The sequence below is a fragment of the Canis lupus genome, chromosome 2, assembly GCF_048164855.1.
Source record: "Canis lupus baileyi chromosome 2, mCanLup2.hap1, whole genome shotgun sequence".
NCBI classification, from domain to species: Eukaryota; Metazoa; Chordata; class Mammalia; order Carnivora; family Canidae; genus Canis; species Canis lupus.
In genome coordinates, this window is record NC_132839.1 from 43,037,413 (window position 1) to 43,052,748 (window position 15,336).

The 15,336-nt window shown below is 46.7% G+C and overlaps 1 protein-coding gene across 14 annotated transcripts in view; it reads left to right on the forward strand.

Annotated features, from left to right (window-relative positions):
• The window catches only part of TTC23 (tetratricopeptide repeat domain 23), a 96,057-nt gene extending 82,501 nt beyond the window's left edge, over nt 1–13,556 (forward strand). For 10 of the 14 annotated variants that reach the window (XM_072797293.1, XM_072797388.1, XM_072797285.1 and 7 more), the window contains 4 exons: nt 6,192–6,314; nt 12,452–12,534; nt 13,213–13,289; nt 13,417–13,556. In XM_072797293.1, coding sequence (XP_072653394.1) covers nt 6,192–6,314; nt 12,452–12,534; nt 13,213–13,289; nt 13,417–13,538 — 405 coding nt within the window. In that variant the 3' untranslated portion in view covers nt 13,539–13,556. Of the gene's footprint in view, nt 1–4,567; nt 4,750–6,191; nt 6,315–8,077; nt 8,358–12,451; nt 12,535–13,212 lie in introns of those variants that run through there. The other 4 variants (XR_012017029.1, XM_072797297.1, XM_072797311.1 and 1 more) reach the window with 4 other exon arrangements.
• The last annotated feature ends 1,780 nt before the right edge of the window (nt 13,557–15,336 follow it).

Consider the following 15,336-nt stretch of genomic DNA (forward strand, 5'->3'; position numbering starts at 1 on the left):
TTTTTCAACATGTTGATTCTGTTTGCTAACATTTATTTTAGGACTTTTTGCACCAGTATTTGTAAGTGATATTTGTTTAAGTACAATGTTATATTTGCTTCATAAAAATAATTTGGAAGTTTACCTTTATTTCCTATGCTTGAAGGAATTTACACACACTAAAACTAGTATCTAGTCTTTGAAGTTTTGTACCTCCAATGAAACTCTTTAGGCTTGCTTTTTTTGGATGGCAGGGAATATCTTGACAATCTTCTCTATTCCTCTGTAAAAAAAAATTGCTCTGTTGAAGCTTTCTATCTCCAATGAGGTCATTTTATTTAAAATTAATTCATGTAATGAAATTACACTATCTATTTCACTATCATTTTTTAGATTTATTTGCATTTTAATTGACTTACAAAGTAATCTCATGAATTTTTAAAATTTCTACTTTTTTAATAGTTACCTTCCCATTTAATTTCTTCATTTTATATTTGAATTTCCTCACTCTTCAATGACTGAGTTAGTGGTTTGTCGTTTTTGTCAGTTTCTCAAACTACATGGGTCAATCACCCTCCTGTTCTTTATCACTAATTTCTGATCTTATCTTTATTACTTCTTTTTTTTGTGACTTATTTTGTTTGACTTTGTTGGAGTTTTCTCTATCTTTTTGAATTGGGAATTAAATTCATTTGTTGTCATTTTTCCTGAGATAGTGTTTTTAGGCTGTACCTTTTTCTTTTCTTATTGCTTTAAATGCATCTCATAAGTTTTGTCATGTTGTGTTTTCATTACATGAATTAATTTTGAAAAAGGGGAAAACCTGGGAACCTCTAAGTAACATAACTGACCAAAAGAATTAACTTTAGTTCTGAGTAGGCTGCCCTATGCATTGAGCCTTCTCTTCTTAGGACTTTTGCAGAAGACATCAGATCTGGGAACATGAGTGGTGCCTATTTTTTAACAAGATGATACATATAACTATTATCACTTAGTCAACAGTAGTTATCGGCACCTTCTCTGTGCTAGTACTGTGCTCAGCAGACCTGGGAAAAGCAATGATCAAGTTAAATATGCATCTTGCTTTTATGAGACTTTCAGTCTAACCAGGAAGATATGTTAAACTAATCATTTAAGATAATTTATTTAAACAAATCATTTCAGATAATTTGAACATTATACGTGTACCAAAGACATTATTGAGGGAAGAATGAGGAGGGCAGTGAAGGTGGCAGTTGCCCTGGGTTCCTCCATCCCTTACTTCTGAGCTAATAATTATTGACCGATTGTTATATCCCTGGGTTGAACAATTTACATATATTAACTTATTTAAGTCCTATAGCAACCTGAAGAGTTGGATACCTCTAATTCTGTTTTGTTTTGTTTCTTTTGTTTTGTTTTGTTTACAAAGAGGAAAAAATGAGGCTAAAAGGATAGGTGTCTCAGCATTGATTGCAAAGTCAGGAGTTGTCAGAGTGGAACTTTGGCACCAAGCAGTACAGACCACACCATCTGTTCTACATTTCACATAGTTCACATCTTGGGCTCCTCAGTAAGATTTTATTTGAACCAGGGCTTCCTATGCTTAAAAACATTTGGGAACCAGTGGCATAGTGGGGAGAATGCCAAGATCAGGATAAGAAGGAGTCTTTGGATTATCACTGACAGGAAACAAACTAGCTCAGGTATAAATGGGTGTCTGTTTTGTGGTTTCCAAGGAAGAGCCAATAGGCAGATGATTAGCAGAGCAGGATGTAGCTGAGCTTCAGGAGAATGTTGCAAGGCTCTCTCTGTCCAGAACTCCTGCCTGCTTCTCTATGCACATCCTCTTCCTCCTCTGTCATGGTTGTGTCTCCCCTCAAGATGAAGATCATGGCTGCCAGCCTTCCAGAGTTTTACTTCCTATCCCTGTGCCATTTCTCAGTCCCAGCTTGAAAGTTCTCAGGGAAAGGTCTATAAGCCTGGCTTGAACCCAGTGCTCACTCTGGATCAGTCAGCTGAGGCCAGGGGCGGGGTAAGCTGTAAGAACATGGTGCCCTCAAGGCAGCTGGGTGGCCCAGGGTGGAGATAGTGCAGGAAACACAGCCTCATAGTCAGAAGACCTGAGACAAGGTCCATGGAGCCCCTCCCTATTTTTGAAGCACGTGCAATGCGTACAGTGGGCGTGGAGTAGCTTCCCCGTTTGAGAGCATCCCAAGGAGAGTGAAGGAGTTACAGATTGTAAACCCCCAACTACAATAGCATGTGCTAAGTTCTCCAGGTCCACCCTGGGATCTAGGGGAGGGAAGGGGCTTAGGGTAGGTGTCCACGGATAAGTAGTCCTGAAAAAGAGTGTAGCCTAACAGAGACAGGAATTCCCAGGTTGGAAATGGAGTGGAAGAAGAGGCTCAGGGGCAAGAGAGTGAAGCCTGTTAAAGAAGCACAAACTAGATGGTGCTGACCGTCTTTCAGGACTCATCTGGGAAAGACATGGGGTCAGCTCCCTGCAGCCATGGTTGTAGGTTAAGGGGCTGAAACTTGATCCCTTAAGCAGGTGTCCCAAACAATGGCCACTTCATTGCCTGTGTTTATTTCATTATAGTTAAGGACATAAGCCGAGTTAAAAATGGCTTTTGCAGATAGTCCTAAAACCTGTCATCATTTTATAGGTGATCATAAATTGACTGGAGTAGAAGGAGCACTAATTGAACCCCCACTAAGTGAAATCTCACCTGCACCAAAAAAGAAACCCATTCTTCTCCTTAGTAAAATTAGATTACAAAAACAACCTACTCATAATTTCACTGATAAAACAAACTTGAGGACATTTGCTCTCTCTCGTTACATATGTGCCTACACCGTAATTTTGTCTCTCAGCCTACAAAGCCCACAATATTTACCTTGTGGTGCTTTGCAGAAGAAGTTTCCTGAACATTGCTCTAAGCAGCTGGAAGCCAAGAAGGGAATTTTAAGCAGATAATATAGACCACGGATCTATATTTATACTTCAGATTTAAAAAAAAAAAATCATAGTGAGGACAGCATTGAGAATGGCTTGGAATGGGCCAGGAATTGAGACAAGAGGCTGCAGGTTTTTCATCTGTGAAATGGAGGTAACAGCAACACCCAGACTTTCTTCCCCCCACATTGTCCCGGGGACAGAATGAGGGGAGGAAGCAAGGCTGTCTTGGAAAGCAGCAGATCCAGTGGAGTCCAGGGTGCCAGGGTGCACCAGGAGGAGGAGAGGGCAGAGCTTTCCCAGCCGAGGCACTGCCTGCCCTTGGGAAGGAGTCTCCACTGTGATTCCTCTTCCGAGGGTTCAGCCTGGCCACTCAACTCCAGGTCGGGGAGGGACCCCAGGCATGGGGCAAGCTGGCAAATGTGAGCAAATGCCCAAGAAACTTGGGCAGGGGCCACTCGAACCTTCACAAAGTCCCACCATCCCCAGTGGAGCTGGGCAGGTACCACTATCGACCTACAGGCTTGGGGCCAGGCTGGCTGCTGCCCAGGGCAGCCCATACATCATTCCCAATCCTTGCAGCCCTGCAAGTCAGATGTTAGTAGCTCTGTGTTTGTTTCTTTGTTTGTTTGTTTGTTTTTAAAGATTTTATTTATTTATTCATGAGAGACACAGAGAGAGGCAGAGGCAGAAGCAGGCTTCCTGCAGGGAGCCTGGTGCAGGACTCGATCCCTGGACCCCCAGGATCATGATCTGAGCCACCTAGGTGCCCCAAGTAGTCCTATCTTACAGGCAAGGGGCCTGAAGCGCCTGGAAACAAGTAAGTTGTCTATGGGCAGGTTCCTCCTAAGCCCACATGCTTTCCTTATTACCAACTGTTCACCAAGTATAGGGTCTTAAAGCCCGGCATCAGGATGACCTTCTGAATCTGCATCCGGGGCAGGAGTCCAGGAGCCCAAGGATCTGCATTTTAGCTTTTGGGGGAAGGTTGAGATTACTGCTCTAGGCCCCATGCCCATCCACGGGGCTTAAAATCAGCTCAGCGTCAAGAAACTGTCAGGTTTCATCACTCCCAAAGTCTGCAGTGGAAGTTAGTGCAATTTTTTCCCTTCAGTTTGGCCTCATTAACCATCAGTCCTGAACACAATGGCTTTGACATTTTAAAGCTATCTGGTTATTTGCCAGAATGTGGGAAGAAAAGGCTGAAACTTCTATGTCTGTTGGTCGTGTGCACTGTGGTCCACACAGTCCTCGCTGCCACTCCTCTGTGCTCATCTGAGGACAGGGCTGGCTACACCGTGAATGCTAGGGCACACACACAAGACCTGAAACATGCCCTTGCATATCTGCTGCTGAGCCAGACTTTCTCCATTTCCATACTTAGCCCTGGACTCTATGGAACCAGCAACAGCTTTCTAAAGCTGCTGGCTTAGTGTTTCTCTGATTTTTTTCACAACAGGTGAATCTCCCAAGTTTTTAATTCTGGAACAGAAACCCAGTGAATACTAGCTTTTCCAGACATGCCCTCCTGTGATGAGTGGCCCGGGCATAGTCCTGTGGGCATGAAAAACAGGAAAGCATGAGAAACAAAGCAGACCGTGGGATTAAATTACTGAAAGGAAAACCGTATTATTGATCTGTTTTTCAAAGGCATCTGCCTGCAGGAGGCAATTGGAGAAATCTGTTGGCTTCAGATGGAAATTTCCACAGCAAAAGTTCCACATGCTTTTGCAACATAGAGACCTGGTTTGATTCTAGGAGGGGCATCACTGCCAACATTTTCATCCAGGTGAAAGGCTACAAAAAAAGGCTTCCTAAAGACTGTTTCCCAGGTCAGTAGCCTCTCAGGACTCATCCTGGGCCCAGTGACAAGATGAAGTTGGGGTGGGGCCCCCCTTCATCTGGCCTCCCTCATAAATAACCATCATTAGGGGTCAATCCACTGCCTGACTGCTTCACAGCTGTGAACATATGCGAACATTAAACATTTCCATAAAAGAATAACATAATTTTATGTGACCTCTCTCCAAGAAATTCATAACGATGAGATAACGAATCGGTTGAAGAGAGGTGGAGGCAGATGGTTGTTGTTCATAGATTGTAGATGAGAAAGCCATCCCTGGACAGCTCTATTTTATTCATAATTCACACACTGCCATTCCATCACGAGACCACTTAGTTTTACTTTCCCTTTAGCCTGGGTAGTATTTTCCTGGTTGTCCTGGATACCAGGAAATCCAGAGCAAGTTTGGAGTCTCCATAGAGCCGCATATTAGCCCACACTGTTTTCAAGTGTGGTCTTATTTGTTCTTGATTCTGATTTTCCTAATGGTCATTGACTAACCCACCTTGGGGCTACAGCAGATTCCCTCAAATCCTTTTTGAAAGAGAGTAAAATCATGACCACATGAATTTCACATCAAAAAAATCCTGTTCTTGGATTGAAAAGCACCCCTAAAGATGTTCCAGGCACTTCTTCCTGTTTGTAGATCGGTTGATAGAGTCTAACAGTGGGAGCTGATGGTTATAGGTCCATTTTTGACCTTCCGTGGGGAAAACATGAGCCTCTCTTGCCTGCTACAGGCCAGATGGGAATGATATCACCAGCTGCTGGGAAAAGGCCCAATGAGGGCAGCCCACATGCAGCACCCTCCACCTTTGCTGTCCCTTAGAAAACACAGATGAGTGGTGTACACAGGCTGTCCCCACGGAAGGGGGGGATGTTCACTGGAACATCGGAAGCTCCTCAGCTGTCAGAACACTTACTGTTGGCTCATTGAGTTCTCAGAGCCTTCAAAGTTCCTAAACTGGGGTCAGAGTCTGGAGGGCTCAGAACTGTGGGTCCAGACAGACTGTCCCGGCCTGACACTGGTGATTTGTCAGAGCCTACCAGATGCAGGACACCCAGGAGTTTACGGGCAGATGGCCAGCGATGGAGGGAAAGGCAAAATGTCCTGCCTGAATTCATTGTGACCTTCTGCGAGTGTTCACAGTGGTGGCCAGGAATGGCTGGTGTGAGTGCCCCAGCTCAGGAAGGACGCAGGCGATAACGGCCAAGCTCCGCGTCAGGAAGGGAATGGGCCTCGAGAAGGCAGATCAGAGGGCTTAGCTTGAAGAGGGTCTGGATCTCTTGCTCTATCTGGCTCCAAAATGGGCAAGTTCGGCTTTTATGCAAAAAACTGGCTGCCTGGACTGATAATGTGCGGGCGCAGCAGGATTCCCCACAATAGCAAGTCCTGCTGATGCCTGTGTCCTCTAAATATTTGTGTTACAGTTGTCCTGGAGAAAGATGATGGTAGCTTGCTCCAAGACAGTGGCCAGGGGATGGAGCAAAGTCGTGGGGGAGTCGAGGGATGTCGATAAGGATGTAGAAGCCACAGCACATGGCAGCTCAGAGGTGAGGAGTGAGGGAGACAAGGATGGCATGCACACTTCCAAGGCTGGCACTCAGCAGGCACTCGGGGAGAGCTTTGCAGACGGGGCCGCTCTCAGCAGCTGTGTGAGTGGCAGTCCCTGGGCCTCCCTTTCTTCCTCATCTCCCATGTCCCTCTCCTGGTGCCTCTGGTCCCACCTTATCTATCCTCCTGTCTGGGAGGCTTCCCACCCACCCACCCGTGCAGCAGGTGGGTCTTGGAATTAGTGGGTCTCCAGGTAAGGGAGCCGCAAGGGTGCATGTGTGCAAGTGAGCGTGCGTGTGAGAGGAAGGGAGGGAGAGAGGAAAAAAAAGAGAGACAGAGAGAGAAGGAGAATCAGAGTATGTTCCTTCAAACACTCTCCAGTCCTCCTACCTGGGACCTCCCCCATCACCACCACCACCTTCACCTTCCCCCGACCTGGTGCTCTTCACATGGCTGGCCAACTCCCCATCCTGCAGGCCTCAACTCACATATCACCCCACAAAGGCCTTCAGCCTGCCCCTGCCTCCCTGCTGTGTCACTGAGGTGGACACAGGGTGGCATCTTGCAGGGGCTCTGCACACATCTGCCGCAGGAGCAAGGGCAGATGGAGGAAGATGGGGGCCCGGTGAGGACAAGACTTGGTTCCTGGGTAGGGCTCCAGAAAGCCGAGCTTCCCTGTTTCTGTGTGGAAAATGTGTCCCTGTTTCTGCAGGAAAATGCCCCCTGATGAATTGTGTTTCGGTTTGTCCTTTCAGTCCTCCCAAGGTCATCATTTAAGTAAATCACTTCTGCCTGCCTGGTAAAGATTAGTAAATGAAAGTATATTTGTGTTTTTCTAAACACTGAAAACATTTCACACTTCCATGTATTTTGGTTTCTGACCTCTTCTCTTCTTCATACCAGTTCTGAGAATTGACATGAAAACAGAGACACAGCTCATGAATTTCTGGGTGATTTCTCTGCCAAGGGTGTACCGTTGCAGCAGATAATATGTAAAGAAGAGTAGTGATTTCAGATCTTGAGAATTAGAGTCTTTTTTTAATTTACCTTTCTCTGGTTTTGTTTTTCACCTCATATAAGGACAAAATACATGTAATAGCAGGACAAGCTTGGCACAGACCCTTACCAGGCTGGAAGTTGATGGAGGAAGGGAGGGCTAAGGCACCCCAATCCCGTCCTGCAGAGAGGCACTTGCCATGAAAATAAATGGCCTTGAGTTGGGACAGCAGATTGTCAGAGATTCCTGCCCAAACCAGAAGCTTCGCTCCTTTGTCAGTTTGGGCATTTAGCTGTTGTGGCTTTCTAAAGCCAGAGTATACTGAGTCAGCTAACCTCCATGCCGTAGCTAGCCCCCCATCCCCCCAGCCCAGAGCCACCCTTCCAACCGCACTGGGAAGGGCATGAGGTCTGGGCCACAGAGGTAGCCCAGAGCTGGGAAGACACTACCTGATGGCTCTAATCCCAACTGTTTTGTCTCCCAGGCCCCTTAGAAACCTAGCTCTCCAAGCTCAGTCACGTCAAAGAGAATTTTTTAAAATTTCACATCAGATGTTTAAAGTTGTGTCTTAACTAGCTCGGCACCTACAAATGACTAAGAGAAGCAGCACCTAGTGAACAACGCTCTTGTAGCTACTGAACCTGCCTGGATTTGGAGGGTGAAGGTGTGTAACGCTGCGCCCACAGTGAAGCTCCCATCCACAGTGATGGATCCCTGGAGTCCTATTTCTTCATATGAACAGCTTGTCCACTTGTTTGTTTTTAGGATTTCATTTATTCATTTGAGAGAAAGAGCGTGTGTGCAAGAAAGGAGGCGGGGGACACACGAACAGGAAGGGCAGAGGGAGAGCAGCGAGCAGACTCCTCGTTGAGCAGGGAGCCGAACATGGGGCTCGATCCCAGGACCCCAAGATGATGACCTGAGCCAAAGGAGATGCTTAACTGAGCCACTCAGGAGCTTCCTGCTTGTCCACTTGTTTAATCATTCATTCACCTAGCAACTATCGCACATCGGCTTGCCAGGGCCCTGGCAAGCAGCACAAAAGGCAAGCAACAGAAACACAGCCCTTGCAGGGGCAGCTTGCAGGCTAGTGTAGAAGCGGGTGCCCCCTTCTGTCTTTCTACAGCTGGAGGAAAGCTGCTTATTTGGCATTTAAGGAATAATAGAAACCCAAATGACTTCTCCCAAGCCCTGCAGATAAAATCAAAGAGAATAACAGCAATGCCTTGGCTCCTCAGAATTCATCTGGATTCTGGAAACTTCGGGGTGTCTTGTTCACTTAAGGAAAAATGAGAAACACCCTGTAGAGGCTGATTTCAAATAGGACTGCACAGGCCTTGGAGGAGTCTGGAGAGCACAAAACCAGCTTTGACTTACAGCGTAGAATGTTCTACAACCAAGGCTTGGGAGTTCTCTACTTAGTTCAGAGAAGGGTTTACAATGCTGGGCTCCCAGGAGGTTCCATTAACACTTATCGACTTTGCCTCTGTCAATGTCTGTATTTTTAACAAAAGAAATCGAAATACCTATTTCACGCAAAAGTGCTTAAGCGAATTTAGCTAAGAGGAGCAGAACATTGAAAAACTCAGTTTATGTTTCTCCGATACATACGCGGCTCTGTAAACATTTTCTAGTAAGGGTCAGTAAGGGATTATTTCACTCTTTTCAAAAGGTGGCTGTTGAAGACTATTCCAACTAACGGATAAATGATTCTTCCCTGATGTGCCCCGTATGGCATCCCTGGGCGCTGCATCATAAAGGAGGTTAGGCAGGGGCTGAGGACCCGTTTCCCTCTTAGTTGGCTTTCTTTTACAACTCTTCTCGCTTCAGCTACAATTTGGGGCAAATCTCAATGAGGATAAGTAGCCTTTAAAAAAATCTATTAATGCCAGGAAGAGAAGAGTCTTGACTGCCAGGGTCTAGGGAGTAGGGATGGGGATGGGCAGGGCTCACCTCTTTTGGACTTGAGTATTGATTATGGCCCTCTCTCCTACCTCCATCTCTCTACAAACATTTTCCCCGGGGAAAAGGATCGGCACACAGGGTCTGGGATGAAGGTAGTAAAACTAGTGAGAATTTGTAGAGGCACTGTCAATCGCCATGTCCGTGTTCCCAGGAATCCGTGAATATTTAGCTGCCAGTATATCTTTCCTGAGAGAATGAGGGGCCAGGGAGAAGCTTCAGTAACCAAAGGGGTAGGATGGAAATTCCTCCTGAGTTTTGGATTTAGGAGGCCATCTGTTAAGGCAGGGTAATCTGAGACCTCAAAACATCTCAAATAATTGTTAAAATGTCAGTAAAATTCTAATGTCACAATGAATGAATTAGCACAAAGGCATGTTGGCATGAGCTCATCTCAAAACGAGCTGCATCGGAGGTGCTCATAAATATCTACACAGAGGAGTCAGGTGTGTTTAAAATTAGACCTGATCTTTTATACTGAGTTAAGGTCTTTCTGGCCATGCAGGAGAAAATGAAGTCTTGTTAGCCCTGGACAGAGGCCTCTCACTGCCAGGCATGGGTGAGGGGAAAGCCTGCTGGCTTCCTGCTTGCAGTTCCTTCCTAAGCAACTCCTCTCCCGGGCCCTGTGCCCTGCGGGGAGACACCCCCAAGCTTCCATCAGCTGGGAGACATGCAGGAGAGGAGGGTTGAAAGAGTTTACGTTAAGTGTCGTGGGTATCAGAAACCCGTCCCCAAAAGCAATAGAGAACTCTCTCAGGGTCCTGCATTTCCCAAGTTCACAGCAGTTTATCTGTGGATTAAAGCAGGTCTGGCTCAAACCCATGGAATGAGCAGCACGTTGCCCAGGCCAGGCCTGGCCAGGGCCCCAGTGCAGATTCAGAAAGGCTGGGACTTGTTGGATGGAGGGGGTGGGGTTTTGGAGATAATGGATTATAAGCTAAATGGAATAAGAGAACAAGTGCACTACTTCCTGGTGTTATATAATTCAACAGAGTGAAGATCTGTTCTTTTAAAAGAGAACCGTGTCACGTCTCCATCTAATAATGCTTCTTTCCTCCAGAAGACAGCCACATTCTCAGATTCCAGAACCACATCAAGTCCTCAGACTGAACCAAACATTCAGAAGGTTTTGATATTTTCCATATCTTAGACAAAGGATTTTGGCTGCCTGCATTTTAATTCTCTCAAAGACCTAAAAATGTTGGCAGATTAGAACAAATAAACAGTCTTCAGTACAAAGTCCCCAAACCCTCACACTTTTTTTTGACTCAAGCTGTTACCATGTAGAAAGACCAATTCAGTATTTTAAAAATATAAAGTATTTCAGATATGCAGAAAAGTAGGAAGAATGTAACACTTTTGAGCTCATTATTCAATATAAGCATTTCCTACCCTACCTCCAGATGACTACTATCCTGAATTTGATATCATTCTCAAGCTGTCTTAATTATCTTACAATGGCTTTGTTTTTACATGCTTCTTAAGCTTCGTGTAAATTATATATACAATATATATTATAACAATATGTAATATATAATAATATAAAATGCAGCCATCTGCAATTTGCTTTTTTTTCCCCTCTAGAATCACGAGATTTGTCTATGTGGCTACATATACGCACATCAAAAATCTGTATGATATTGTACATATACAATACATATTTATCACAATTTACCTATCCATTACTGAATAGTGACAAATTGTTTTAAGAAGTGGTTGTACCAAAAAAAAAAAAAAAAAAGAAGTGGTTGTACCAATTTCAACACCCACTATCAATATGTAAGAGTTCTTTTATTTTTTAAAAGATTTTATTTATTTATTCATGAGAGACACAGAGGGAGAGAGAGAGAGACAGAGACACAGGCAGAGGGAGAAGCAGGCTCCATGCAGGGAGCCCGATGTGGGACTCGATCCCGGGTCTCCAGGATCACACCCTGGGCTGAAGGTGGCGCTAAACCACTGAGCCACCTGGACTGCCCAGTAGGTAAGAGTTCTTGCTCAATACCTTTGACAAAGCTTGGTATTATTATCAGACTTTTTGCAATTTAATAGGCGAAGGAACAACCTCATTGAAGTTTTAGTTTGCATTTCTGATTACTAGTGGGCTTAGGTGTGTTTATTAGCCACTTAACTTTCAACTTCCTTGAATAATTTGTTTATATTATTTGATTATTTTCTATTGGTGGGTTGTTTTTCTCATTATCTTATAGGAGTTCTCTATGCACTGTTAATACTAACCCTTTCTCAGTATTGTGCGAATATTTTCCCTCATTGTACTTTGTACTTTCCCTCTTTGTACTTTGCTTAAGATAAATTTTGGTACGTAGATGTTTTGAATTTTAATACAGTTAAATTTTATCAGTCTTTTACTTTTGGTTTGTCTGGATATTGTCTAAGAAATACTTCCCTCCCTCAAGATGAAAAAGACAAACCTCCAATATTTTCATCTAAAAGTTCCATTTATTGACTAGTTCAGCTCTTCCCCCTAGACCTTTCAAGGCACTCCTGCCATCTGTCAAGTGTTCGACTCTCTGCCATGTTCTATTGGTCTATTGTCTGTCTCTGGATGAAAACCATGTTTGGGTTTGGCCATTTGGGGGCACAACTTTCTTTATCCTTTCCTTGAGTTTGCCCTAGCCTGGTACAAGCAACCAAATGGCAGCTCCATAAGCAGAAGGGAGAAATCAAGGCAAAGCTAGCCCTGGATATACATAAGCTGAATATTTAACTCCTAAATCAATTAATTCCTAAGAAATTACTGTATAGTAATGAATATAGAAAGCCCATAAGATAAAGCATTTTAACAAAAGAAAAAAACAAAACCATTAAAACACTTTTCTGAGCTATAATGAGATTCATTTAAAAATGGAAACTAGAGATCTCCAGTCAATACCAATGTTCTTGCCTTTATTTTCTAAAAGTACTACTTTAAACACAGTTTGCATACAGCTAGTCATAGGGAGTTGTGTCAAATGGTGTTAAAACTTCACATTTGTTTCCTGGATCCCTCAGAGCGTCCAAACTGAAGGTCAGACTGTCGGTGAGAAACCCTGAGAATGCACCAGTCCCGTCAAGCAGGGGTCTGTGAATGAAGTATTCTTTACTGAGAATGATACTTGATGAAATGCTCTCAGTGACATTTTGATAATCTCATGATCACTACCTGGTGTTCTGCAGTGTCTTCAGATTCAGACTCTCTTATACGGACCACAGGACAAGAGGACTCTGGCCACCCAGCAGACCATGGACGTCCTGGCCAAGTGAGTTGGCTTCCCCTCCCACCATGTCCTTTGCCATTCAGATCTCAAAGGAAGCTGGTTCTGTGAGACTGTGGAAAGTCTTACCAAGTGACTTCCCTGTAACTCATGAACTATGCAGGACCAGTGGTTTCTTTGAAAACCCGGCTGTAAGAGATCTCCCTTGCCCCGATGCTTGGAAGCGATGAGCTGCCCCCCTGGGATCCTCCCTCCCGCCGGCCGGCACCTGCGGGCCCTCCCCGCCGCCGGAAGGCCAGGGCGCAGTCTAGCGCGGCCCGCCCGTGGCTTCCCCTCCTCCCAGGGTGCCGGCAGGATGGCGGGGTGCCTGAGAGCCCCTGACTTCACCTTGAAGGCCGCCCCAGGTCTTTCTCCGCCAGCAGGCTCACTCTGCTGTGGAGAGCCACCCCTCCCCGAGCCTGCGGCCTCTGTGACCGTGACCGTGACCGTGACCGCCCGGGGAGGATCCCGGGAGGCCCGAAGGCGAGGGGACAGCCAGCAGGGGGCGCTGCCTCAGAGCCTCCGGCTGATGCGGCTCCGCGCGAGTGCGCCCAAGGAATTGGCATTTTCTGTCCCTGAGCCAGGGCTCTCCCCTCGCTGGGCTTCCCTTCACAGCGGCGAGAGCTGCAGGGTGCCCGTGTGCAGGGCCGGGGGCAGCACGCTCACCCCCCTTCTCCTTTGCAGGGCCCCGGAGGTGGCCGTGAAACCCAGGCAGACCCCCAGAGCCAAAGCGGCGTTCTGCGGCAGCGCGGCCCAGCACGGTGCGCCGGGGAAGGCCAGGCCCAGCGCAGCCGACTGAGGCCCCCGCCCCGCCCCGCCCCGCCCCAGAGAAAGCTTCAGTCGTGCCTGGGAGCCGACGGCCAGGGAGCCTGTAAACCTCTCCCACAGGGCGATGGGATTCAATACCGTCAAGGCTGTTTGCTCCAACAGGCAACAGAGCTGCGCCGCCAACTCCCGGTGGGCCACACTGGGACCTCGGAGACCCTTCGGGCGATCTGGTGCTTCTATAAAGCCTTTGTTCTTTTTTACCGCCCAAGTGATTTTTCTTGCCAACAAAAATTTTTACCCATCAGTACTACCGGGGGCTAAAAAAAGGCTTCTCTTCAAAAGTTTGAAACTTGCTGTGTGTGAATACCATGCACAGTATCTGTACACACAGAGCCTCTTGTGTAGGCCTGGAGTCAGATTAGAAACAATAAAGTTCTGACAGGGAAAAGCCCCTTTTATAAGAAGATAATAGGGATTGAAGATAAAATGATAATAAGAGGAATCTTGGAAGTACTGGGGCTGTTATGTGTTTTTAAAAGGAGCCTGCCTCCGAGTTCTCGGAGCCCAGAGAGGAGCAGGAGGAAGCTTTTCTTTACCCATGCAAAGGGCCTTGACTGAAAGTGGCTGAGCCCCCAGTGTGCACCAGGCAAGTGGTGAGAGCTGGGGACACAAGAGTCAACAAGACATGCTGTCCCCATCCCCTCAGAGCTTGCCACCCAACATGGACACTACCTACTACACATAAGGGTGAAATTAGTCGGTAACGGAGGGAAAGAGCCCAGTACAGCGAGGCAGGGAGGGAATGGTGGTAAACGGGCTAGAGGGCAGGGGAGGCAGTGAAAAGGCGAGGCGGCCAGCCTGGAGAGGCTGCAGGGGAGGGCTGCTGACTTGTGGCCTCTACTCCAGGCAGGAGAACATGGCTGCCCTCTGGAGATAGCTCAGCTGGGCTCAGCACGTGAGGGAGGGGTGGGTGGAGCAGGACGAGCGCTTGTGTCCACAGTGGTCTTCCGTCTCCAGGGAGGTCATTGCCGCTAGAGAATGGAAAAGCAGAGTGGGAAGTTTTGAGCACCTTTCTTCATGCAGCAACCATGAGAGCCGGTACTGGAAAGAGGTGTAGAGTACACACAGTGCGCGGTGCTGTTCCTTCTCCTTCCCACCGTCATCCCATGGACCATGATCCAACAAGGCTGCAAGCTGGTGCTACGATGGCGACAGGATGCAGCACACAGGCCCCCTTCTACTCCAGTACCCAATGGGAAACCCAGAGCCACTCTGGTTCCATTTGTGCAGGATCCCACCTCAAGAATGAAGGGTGTTAATAAACCAAAAAGGCCTGTGACAGGGTGGAGAGAGAGGCAGGGTCCCTTGTCCCCTTTGGAAGTTGTGACAACTGGCCACACAAGCCATTCCCACTCCTTCCCACTTATCCCAGATAGGCCTGTGGGATGAAGGCAGGAGACATGGTCACTACTCACCAAGTGTCCCATCTGATTGAAGACATGGGTTTCAATGTGGATGGTGGAGTAAGCATTTTATTATTTTTTTAATGTGTGCCTCCAAAATTCATGACGAAGCCCTAATCCTCAGTGTGAAAGTATTAGGAGGTGGGGCCTCTGGGAGGTGATGGGATACATGGGAGTAGAGTCCCATGAATGGAGGTAGTGCCCTGATCAGAAGAGACACGAGACAGATGACCGCGTTCTCCACCGCGTGAAGATACGGCAAGATGGCTATCTGCGAACCAGACAGCTGCAACCGGGCACTGAGGCCCCCAGCGCCTTGATCTTCCACTTCCGGCCTCCAGAACGCAGAGGGAGAGGTGTCCACTGTGTGAGCCTCCCACTCTGTGAGTCTGTGCTGTGCTGTTGCATCAGCCTGAGCAGACAGTCCATGCTGGGCTTTTGGGGAAAAAAGTGAATTCTGATGTGACTTCCTCTGTATCTCTTGGAGGATAAGATCTTGCAATTGCAGAAACTAAAACACATTTTTAAAAAACTTAGCCCAGGAAAGAATGGATTTCGGCACGTCCTGCCCCAGTGT